Source organism: Coregonus clupeaformis, chromosome 14 (assembly GCF_020615455.1).
Source record: "Coregonus clupeaformis isolate EN_2021a chromosome 14, ASM2061545v1, whole genome shotgun sequence".
NCBI lineage: Eukaryota > Metazoa > Chordata > Actinopteri > Salmoniformes > Salmonidae > Coregonus > Coregonus clupeaformis.
Window position 1 is genome coordinate 13087492 of NC_059205.1, and position 11487 is coordinate 13098978.

The 11487-nt window shown below is 41.3% G+C and overlaps 1 protein-coding gene across 1 annotated transcript; it reads left to right on the top strand.

Moving 5' to 3' along the window:
* Positions 1-7652: 7652 nt before the first annotated feature.
* On the top strand, positions 7653-10351 carry LOC123492377 (vasodilator-stimulated phosphoprotein-like). Its single transcript, XM_045224884.1, has 5 exons — positions 7653-7767; positions 9215-9253; positions 9355-9468; positions 9548-9663; positions 10112-10351. The coding sequence occupies exons 1-5, from the start codon at positions 7765-7767 to the stop codon at positions 10206-10208; spliced, it is 369 nt and encodes a 122-aa protein (XP_045080819.1). The 5' UTR covers positions 7653-7764; the 3' UTR covers positions 10209-10351.
* Positions 10352-11487: the final 1136 nt, after the last annotated feature.

The window sequence follows — 11487 nt, forward strand, 5'->3', positions numbered from 1 at the left end:
TCAACAAATGATAGCGCCTGGTGGATAGGAGTGATACTGGGGGCTACAGGGCCTGGGTTAACCTCTACATCACCAGAGGAACAGAGGAGGAATAGAAGAACTGGTCTTCTATTACACCGTTTGGGCGATACAAACAAAATAGCAAATCCAATTTGTTTCTTGTCCATCAGAATCACCCTGACTGAATCAGGGAGGAGAAAGAAAGAGAGAAAGAGAGAAAGAGCGAGAGAGAGAGAGAGAGAGAGAGAGAGAGAGAGAGAGAGAGAGAGAGAGAGAGAGAGAGAGAGAGAGAGAGAGAGAGAGAGAGAGAGAGAGAGAGAGAGGGCAGATGACACAGGGGATAATCTTAACAGATTAGATGCTCAGGATGAAAAAATTAAAGGCATGAATAAACAAAGATTACGTAATGAAGTAATACTACACCACGGATGCACTGGCCTGCCAGAGTGCTGGGTCTGACCCCATTACAGCAGAGGCCAATATAAAAATTACACATTACACTGCTGCAATATTGTAAGTATCTAGGTATTTTTTTGTGGAGATCACTGCAGTTTCATTGAGGTCAAATGGTCATATGGAGCCCTGTTTCTTATGGTAGATTCCCAGGCTACTGTAGTAATGTAGGGAGTTAAAATACCGTACACACAAAGACAGCAGTGCAGTTCCACAGCAGGAGGACTTTCTAGCTGAAGGCAGAAAACAAGACTCCTAGTGACCTGAGCTGTGTCAAACACAATTATCCTCAGACAACTCTGGCAGTCTACTGAAAACAACTTCACGCCTACACACTCCCAATCAGTTGTGTGTGTGTGTGTGTGTGTGTGTGTGTGTGTGTGTGTGTGTTCGTGTCTGTGTGTCCCATAATCGTCCAAATGCAGAAGACACAATGTTTCCTTGTCTGACCTGCCAAGCTCATGGGTTTGTCCTTAGATGCTCTTTGTATTCAGTATGGGCCCACTTGCTGGCCAACAGATTTTCTTGTGGAGTTTGCATTCAATAGGGTTTTCAGTACATTTATCTTAAGCCATTCCTTTAAATACTTCTACCTTTAATTAAAATGTTGTTGACAGATTCACTAGAACAGATCGAGAGAATGGCTTCAGAATATAGGGATCAATGAAAGAAAGCCATTTAAATATATGCAATATCATCCACTACTGCTAGTGACCCTCAGGAACAAACAAATGGACGTGACAGAGGAAAGAAAGGAATGGAATGGAATTATGCTAAATGTAGGCTACAAATTGAAGGAAACTAACACTAAAGTGACAGTTATAAATGTATGTGGGTATTACTGATGGTGGCTCCCAATAGGGGATGATATGATACATGATACAAATTGTAAAATAAAACGGAGAAAAGCCAGGGTCTCCAAACTTCATCCTTGTAATTTATGAGGGCATACAATAAAAAAATCGGAAATAACAGCATAGCTATTTATAACATACTTCACTGTGGGAAAGGGGGCCACAATACATGTCATGTTGATATGATTTTCAGTTTGCTTCCATATGACTGGTTTCACATTCGTCTCCAGGGATCATAAGGAAAAATAATCTAAAACATTTGCATTGTGTATTTACAATCGCCTTCTTCAAGCTCTTATCAATAGCTCTTATCAATATATAAATAACAGTGCATGGACCCAAGGGGCAAAAACTGGTTGAATCAATGTTGTTTCCACGTCATTTAAATTTTTTTAAATAAAATAAATGTGATGGCGTTAAATAAATGTGGAAAACTGATTTGAATTGACAAAAAGTCATCAACATAAGGGAATTTCGTCTTTCTTTTACCCAACTTTTAACCTAAATCCAATGACATGGTGACAATGTTAGTTGATTTCACATTGAATTCACGTTAATTGACAACTCAACTGAATGTAAATCAAAACTAGACGTTGAACTGACGTCTGTGTCCAGTGGGGAGATTCTATTGGAAAAAATAAAGAGTATACGCTTTTTCCACTTAGAACCGGTAGGTTCGCACAACCTTATTCATGGTTTCTTCGCACGTAAAAGGTGGTGGAATTATTAGGGAATTAAGTCAAGGTCAGAATACGGCGTATTTGTAGACACACCTCCGCCACGCCTTCATTTCTTAGATCTCCACCTAGAACAAATAGCAGGTAAATAGTGCATACAAATTGAATTACGTTCCATTTACATGCGCTTAACTCAGGTCGGAATCCCCATCTATGTGGAATGCACAACCTGCACGTGAATGCATGAACCAGAGGCACCCCCGCACATTGACTCGGTACCAGTACCCCCTGTAGCCTCGTTATTATTATTTTATTGTGTTACTTTTTAATTAATTTTTTACTTTAATTTATTTAGTAAATATTTTCTTAACTCTATTTTCTTAAAACTGCATTGTTGGTTAAGGGCTTGTAAGTAAGCATTTCACGGTTGTGTTCGGCACATCTGACAAATACATTTGTGAGGTGCTGTGGGCCAAGTAGTGTGTGTCCACTGGTGCCACTGTAGAGCCGATGCCAGCCATGCCAGGCTTGCTCAGGTAAGGACATTATTATTCCACACAAACAGAACTGACAATAACAATACCCTCTTGAATTATGTGTAGGGCTAGTGGTTTTTTCCAAGCACATGACCTGCCCAGGAAAAACTATAGGCTCTAGTAACAGCCTACAACTAGCCAGGGCCCAGAGGTTTTCCTAGTCAGGTCGCATGGTCAGCTCCCAGCTCTAATTATGAGTAATTAAACCATGTTTCTCATGCCTCAACCCCAAACTGAGAATTCCTGCAACCACCCCAGTTCAGTAAACCAACAACTAATTGCAGCTGACCAATCAGTGGGGAGCTATCAGGGCCATGGTAACAATCACAGGCTAAAGTAATTGCAGACATTTGCCAGCTGGCTAACGAATCTGACTAAATTAAGATTAAAACATGGAGCAGTGTTGGACAGGAGTCATCCTACCAGGCTTTAATCTGATTGGACAGGAGTCTTCCCATCAGGGTTTAATCTGTTTGGACAGGAGTCCTCCCACCAGGCTTTAATCTGATTGGACAGGAGTCCTCCCACCAGGCTTTAATCTGATTGTTTAATTAAGCTGAGGAGGCTGGAGAGGGTGCTAGGGCTTCTTAGATGTGTGTGTGTGTGTGGTAACAGGTCATCTCTAGGGACAGGAGTTTTTCCAGGTCAAATTAAATAGTCAGGAAAACTACAGTCACAGACGACAGACATCCAATTATCACTTGAATTGTGCGACGTCCCATTATACAAGTAGGGTATGTACAGTGTATAAGTATTCATTTTTATTTCCACCTTAGATACTCCTAGTATTTTTGTTACTATATGAATGATGGAGGCCACTGTGTTCTTGGGGACCTTCAATGCTGCAGACATTTTTTGGTACCCTTCTCCAGATCAGTACTTCGACACAATCCTGTCTCGGAGCTCTACGGACAATTCTTTCGACCTCATGGCTTGGTTTTTGCTCTGACATGCACTGTCAACTGTGGGACCTTATATAGACAGGTGTGTGCCTTTCCAAATCATGTCCAATCAATTGAATCTACCACAGGTGGACTCCAATCAAGTTGTAGAAACATCTCAAGGATGATCAATGGAAACAGGATGCACCTGAGCTCAATTTCGAGTCTCATAGCAAAGGGTCTGAATACTTATGTAAAAACGTTTTATGTTTGTATTATTATAATTTTTTACAAACATTTCTAAAAACCTGTTTTCACTTTGTCATTATGGGGTATTGTGTGTAGATTGATGAAGAGTTTTATTTATTTAATCAGTTTTAGAATATGGCTGTAACGTAACAAAATGTGGAAAAAGTCAAGGGGTCGAAATACTTTCAGAATGCACTGTATATAGATATATTTCCACTGTAAATTGCATTCCTCACTGTAAATGTACTTACCCTCTAAGTATCTATGTTAACTGTATTTCTATTGTATATAATGTATGTAGTGCAAACTCCATGTCTGTATTCTGTCTTGTGTACTATGTTTATTGCTGGCAGCACCAGCTCATTAAGTCAAATTCTGGGTATGCGTAAATGTACTTGGTGAATAAAGGTGATTCTGATTCCGATCCAACTATATGGTGCAAAGGTCCAAACTCACCTGAGGCGCTCGTCCTCTTTCTTTCAGAGCCTCATGTCCCTTTGCACTACCTGTAGAATGTGCTCCGCCTCATCGTCCGTCAGGTCAGACAGAAATACCTTCCTATCCAGTCCTTACCTAGTATAATTTGTCTCCCTGTGTGCAAGAAATTCAGCAAGACAGACGGAACTGTTCCAAAATGCACACTTCTTTAAACCTCTCCTTTTACAGAAGACTGAATTATAATTAGTCTCTTTTCACTTAACAGTGAGATGCCTTTACTTGAGTGAAAGAATAGAACCATAATCATCCACAAATTAAATATGACCGTAGGCTCTGACACTCTCTTAAATCAAGATACCATTGTCTAGATTTGTTTCAAGTTCTTCATTTCCTCAAAGACAGAATACAGATTACGGTTGGTATTTTGCATGTGCAGGAAACACTAAAGAAAATATTTAAGGTGAACAATGGTGAATGAAAAGCTCAACTAATGCTCAGAGCTGGAAAACAAGACTGAATACAAGATTACAAGTGTGACTGATTGAAAGAAAATAAGTGCGGGTGGAATTAAGGTATGCTGTACTCTCAGATTGAACAACACATTGAGCTGTCTGACTCTTCAGGAGCAGCCAAACACCCACCAGACCTGGGTTCAAATACTATTAGAAATCCTTAAAATAATTTTTGCGTTTGCTTCAGCCTGCTGGCAGTGCCAGATGGGCGGGGTTTGCACTTTTGCAACTGTTCTATTGGTTCCATTGCGCCAGTTAAGGTCAATCAAGCCCAGCTAAAAAATTTGAAATGATTTAAAATAGTATTTACACGCAGGTCTGATACCCACCACTGGCTTGTTAATAACTCCTGATTAAAGCACTAACTACAGCAGGTGATTAGTACTCTGGTCAAAAGTAGAGCACTATATAGGGAATAGGGTGGCATTTGGGACTGCTCTCAGCACAGCAGCACCCTAAACCCCATGGTGAGAGAACACACATTTCAATCTGTGTGTGTGTGTGTGTGTGTGTGTGTGTGTGTGTGTGTGTGTGTACAATCCTGCTTATCCATTCAGTGTCCCTGCTTTTTGAACATCTTCCAGCCCAGGAGAAGAAAATATTCAAACAGAGCCATAGGTGTACTGAGATAACAGTGAGAGCCTATGTTTACAACAGTAGGGGTGACAACACTATAAAACAGCGTTGCTTGCTTATGAGAGAGAGAGAGAGAGAGAGAGAGAGAGAGAGAGAGAGAGAGATGGACTGTACATTAGTGAATAATTTGTTATTAGGCTATACCAGTATTACCTTGTGATGATGGTAATGATGAACAGTTAAATCAAATGGATATTGATGAATGGGCTGTTAGGCTATTCTGCTTCCTCATCAGTCATATCCAAACTTACCATAACTTTGACAGGATGTAATAATAAAAAATGTATTTGTCACCAAAAATCTATCTTATATCGAAACATGAAATGTAGATAAATAAGTAACTGGATCCGTGTGCTAGGCTACTTCTTCTCAGGTTCACACCGGTACAGTGAGCAAATCCCCGGTCTCTGGCCCGATGTTGTGCAAGTCAGCTGCCATGTGCTCATTGACACGATTTATGAAAGCCAGAAACACTGCAGGCTACATGATCATATCTGTGTAAGTTAAGTCCATTTCATTCTCACTTCATGTTAGTCTCTTCAGAATGTCGACTGTCTTTTTAGGCAACTCATGCATAGGCCCAAAGCTAGTAGCCTATGTTTCATTCTATGTAGCCTACAGTAAGGAAAGGGCGGCATCTGAACTGAACTGACAAGAGCAATCGAAGTTGCGAACACCTGTGCTGTGCGCTGATGGCGAAAGAGTCTATCAATCAGATCACTGGATATAAACTGTTATTTTCCTGCTTGGAATGAACGCGGTACACAGTAGACTAAACTGGCAATTAGGTTTTATAGCCCGCCAGTAATATCACAAGCACTAGCCTACTGTAGTTTCATTGATTGACAAAAGTTAATAAAAAAGCAACACATTTTCCACTGGGTGTGAATAAAGGCATTATGTTCTAAGCTTCCTTCATCCATTTCTAAGGAGCAACTAAATCTGGATTTTTTAAGTTAAAACTTTTCATGGAACAATGTTTAACACTCCATAATCATATTGGCCAACTAAACCTGTGGGCACATTCCATGTGGGCACATTCAATCACATTTTATGTAAGTCATGATGATCAACTCAAAGCTCACAGAGGTTTTATTCCTGGTATTCCTCTCCCATTCAGATAGCCTGGAGCCTGAACTCTTTGCTCCTCATAGCCTTAGGCTACTGAACCCAACAAGAAAACAATGCAAAAGGAGAGAGAAAACAGGTGCTCAATGGCAGGAGATGGTGAAATAAAATACAATTCATAACCAGGAAACTTCACAGTCTGAAAAGAAAAGCAAGCTCCTGCTGGAACAGTGAATAGTCACATATCTCCTGCTGGAACAGTGAATAGTCACATAGCTCCTGCTGGAACAGTGAATAGTCACATAGCTCCTGCTGGAACAGTGAATAGTCACATAGCTCCTGCTGGAACAGTGAATAGTCACATAGCTCCTGCTGGAACAGTGAATAGTCACATAGCTCCTGCTGGAACAGTGAATAGTCACATAGCTCCTGCTGGAACAGTGAATAGTCACATAGCTCCTGCTGGAACAGTGAACAGTCACATAGCCCCTGCTGGACAGTGAACATTCACACTGTGAGATTTCCTGGGGGAAGGAGGCTTTTTGTAGCCTGGTCCCAGATTAGTTTGTGCTGTCTTGCCAACTCCTATGGTCATTAGTGTGAAACAGGTCTGGGACCAGGCTTTTTGAGCAGGAAGTGAGTGTTTGGAGGATAAAGCTGCTGGACGATTGTTTTACGTGAAGCCGACTCACATGCCTTGCTTTACTGTGGGTTATAAAACAAAATTAGGGATTATCTTTTTTGTCAGCTGTCCAGCCAAAATGAAAATGTTAACGGTCTTGATGAAAATAATAAATTATGTGACATTTTATCAAGTAACAATAATGTAAATTCCTGCTCCAAAGCCTGCCACCTTATCCTCCAACGGAGACAGTTTGTTATAACTGCCTAATTGTCCTTTTATCCACTGTTTATGCATACATGTGTATAGTTGATGTAATGCATTATAGATGATACCTGTACCATGTTTGACTATGACTGTTTTCAGTGTCTCAAAACTCAATTTGAGTGGTCCTCAATGTGTTTAAAAATAATTTGTATTTTGTATTATTGTATCATTGTGGAGTGACACTTAAATACATTTTAAATGTCGTATAGTGCACTACTTGTCTATTCCCTTTATAGTCCACTAATTAGTGCACTACATAGGTATTTGAAGAGAGAGAGAGAGAGAGAGAGAGAGAGAGAGAGAGAGAGAGAGGAAGAGAGAGAGAAATGAGAAGTAGGTGTGTTGCATGCATGCATGAGTGTACAAAATTTGTTTGTGCGTTGTGCATGCGCATGTGCACCCGTGTGATAAAAGTATAAAGAGGGTTGAGTGTGTAACCAGGTCCCAGTGCATCAGCATGGAGCAGGCTGTGTGGCTGCTGGGTCTCCTGTGTCTGCAGGTCTGTCTGCTCTCCACCACGGCCCTCCCTGGACCAGACAGACAGACAGCAGCCTTGCAAACCAACCAAGCCATGGTAAGACATTCCAATCCTCTGTTCTTTAATGTGTTCCACATACAATACCGGTCAAAAGTTTTAGAACACCTACTCATTCAAGTGTTTTTCTTTATTTTGACAATTTTCTACATTGTAGAATAATAGTGAAGACATCAAAGCTATGAAATAACACATATGGAATCAAGTAGTAACCAAAAAAGTGTTAAACAAATCAAAATATATTTTATATTTGAGATTCTTCAAATAGCCACCTTTTGCCTTGATGACAGGTTTGCACACTCTTGGCATTCTCTCAACCAGCTTCATGAGGTAGTCACCTGGAATCCATTTCAATTAACAGGTGTGCCTTCTTAAAAGTTCATTTGTGGAATTTCTTTCCTTCTTAATGCGTTTGAGCCAATCAGTTGTGTTGTGACAAGGTAGGGGCGATATACAGAAGATAGCCCTATTTGGTAAAAGACCAAGTCCATATTATGGCAAGAACATCTCAAATAAGCAAAGAGAAACGACAGTCCATCATAACTTCAAGACATGAAGGTCAGTTAATATGGAACATTTCAAGAACTTTGAACGTTTCTTCAAGTGCAGTCGCAAAAACCATTAAGCGCTATGATGAAACTGGCTCCCATGAGGACCGCCACAGGAATGGAAGACCCAGAGTTACCTCTGCTGCAGAGGATAAGTTCATTAGAGTTACCAGCCTCAGAAATTGCAGCCCAAATAAATGCTTCACAGAGTTCAAGTAACAGACACATCTCAACTTCAACTGTTCAGAGGAGACTGTGTGAATCAGGCCTTCATGGTCGAATTGCTGCAAAGAAACCACTACTAAAGGACACCAATAATAAGAAGAGATGTGCTGGGGCCAAGAAACACGAGTAATGGACATTGGACCGGTGGAAATTTGTCCTTTGGTCTGGAGTCCAAATTTGCGATGTTTGGTTCCAACCGCCGTGTCTTTGTGAGATGCAGTGTGGGTGAACGGATGATCTCTGCATGTTTATTTCCCACCGTAAAGCATGGAGGAGGTGTGATGGTGTGGGGGTGCTTTGCTGGTGATACTGTCTGTGATTTATTTAGAATTCAAGGCACACTTAACCAGCATGGCTACCACAGCATTCTGCAGCGATACGCCATCCCATCTGGTTTGGGTTTAGTTGGACTATCATTTGATATAGTTGTTGTGTGTGTCAAAGATAATAACAACTCCTTATCTTATCTGAGGGTACAGTTCCGGTGCTAGAGAAGTTACATTGCACCATGGTGTTGTCGAAGCAATTGCCATGGTAACATGGTGCTGTTCTCCCCATACCAAAACCAATGTACATTATTCATCAACACAAGAGAGCTATCTAAGCCTACTTTAGCTAGGCCAGCCAGGCTTTCAGTCCCCTTCAGTGAGAATAAACCTTATTTATGACATTAACTCCACTAAAGTATGACAATATGCAATCACTCTCAACAGGAAGGCTCATCTCCAGTCATCCCAGGATCACTATCGCAGGTGAGAAACAATTAACCCACAACTTTGTGTTCAGAAAACAAATTTGATAAGAACCGCTGTTCTTGTTTCTACTCTCTGATCGTTCTCTCCTCTGGCTTCAGAGTTCAAGGACTAAGAGGCAGACTGAAGCCAAGGGCAAATGCAAGAACGGTTGTCACTCTCACATAGGAGCCATGAGTGGACTCTCCAGGATGCCTAGACCCCCTCCCAGTTGGGTAAGAATCAAAGCGGTTGAGTAGTCAAGAACCACTGTTCTTGTTTTCACTGTCTGATCCCTCTGTCCTCTGTCCTCAGAATTCATCGGATAAAAAGCAGGAGAAAGAAAGGAGTGAATGCAAGAAAAATAGAGAAATGTGTCGCTCCCATATAGGAGGCATGGGAGTCATTAGTGGTCCTCCGGGCCCAGTAGGGTAAGAAATGGCTAACACAAACATGATGAACCAAAGAGGCTGAGAAAAGTGAATTGGGAGATGGTTTGGTGACCTGACAGATTCAAATGACATGGACATTGTGTTCTTCTCATATAGTATAACAACATGCAATCACAAACCCCTGCTTGCCTCTAGTCTCCAACCCAATATCGTACATGCCTATATAAAACACTTCCAATCACTTTTTATTATTGATTTTGTCAAATTCGATAGGCAGCACTCAAAGAGGTCCTGTCTTTTGTGTTCGTTAGAAAAATTATTTCCACTCTCTGATGCTTCTCTCCTCTTGCCTCAGAGTTCATGGATTAAGACACAGGAGAAAGACAGGAGCGAATGCCCCAAAAATCCAGAAATGTGTCGCTCCCGCATAGGAGCCATGAGTCTAGTATCCTCTTGTGGAATAACAATATCTAATTACTCTCAACAGGGACACACCACCATTCCTGCCGCCGAGACCTTATCCTCCTCCTCCTCCTCCATTTCAGGAGAGAAACAAACAAAACAGTGAAGAAGCATACTGTTAAATGAATCACTGTCAATAAATTGTATTTTATATGCAGCTGTCAAAGAAGCCCTGACTTTGTGATCAGTTACCATTATTTGATAGGAATCCCTGTGCCTGTTTCCACTCTCCATTCCCCTCCACTCTCCATTCAGGTGGTCCTCTGTAGCTCAGCTGGTAGAGCACGGCGCTTGTAACGCCAGGGTAGTGGGTTCGATCCCCGGGACCACCCATACGTAAAAATGTATGCGCACATGACTGTAAGTCGCTTTGGATAAAAGCGTCTGCTAAATGGCATATTATTATATTATACGTAAAAGCCCTGGATACTTGGCTATAATGTCCAACCATGTTCCTGTCTGTGTAGTGAGAGACAACTCCACATTTGTGAATGAGCTAGAGGTGGTGTGGTGTACATGAAGGTATATGTTTCTGACGGAGTTGATCCTTTGCTGCCATATGTTTACTTTTTTTATCTGTGCATTGTTCAGCCTTACAAATCCTCAGCATAGAAGGAGAAGCCTGTACTGAGACGCAGGACAGGCCATGGAGAGGAACCATTTACATTTACATTTTAGTCATTTAGCAGACGCTCTTATCCAGAGCGACCTACAGTTAGTGAATACATTATTTTTATTTTTTTATACTGGCCCCCCGTGGGAAACGAACCCACAACCCTGGCGTTGCAAACGCCATGCTCTATCAACTGAGCTACATCCCTGCCGGCCATTCCCTCCCCTACCCTGGACGACACTGGGCCAATTGTGCGCCGCCCATGAGTCTCCCGGTCGCGGCCGGCTGCGACAGAGCCTGGATTTGAACCAGGATCTCTAGTGGCACAGTTAGCACTGCGATGCAGTGCCTTAGACCACTGCGCCACTCAGGAGACTTAAACCGCCTTCTGAAACTGGCTTTGTTTTTTGGACTACATGGTCACAATGTCTATGTCTGTCTGTATTCTCTAAATGTAATGACATAAAAAAATTAAAGAATGAAGTGGTATACAGTGGGGAAAAAAAGTATTTAGTCAGCCACCAATTGTGCAAGTTCTCCCACTTAAAAAGATGAGAGAGGCCTGTCATTTTCATCATAGGTACACGTCAACTATGACAGACAAAATGAGAAAAAAAATTCCAGAAAACCACATTGTAGGATTTTTAATGAATTTATTTGCAAATTATGGTGGAAAATAAGTATTTGGTCAATAACAAAAGTTTCTCAATACTTTGTTATATACCCTTTGTTGGCAATGACACAGGTCAAACGTTTTCTGTAAGTCTTCACAAGGTTTTCACACACTG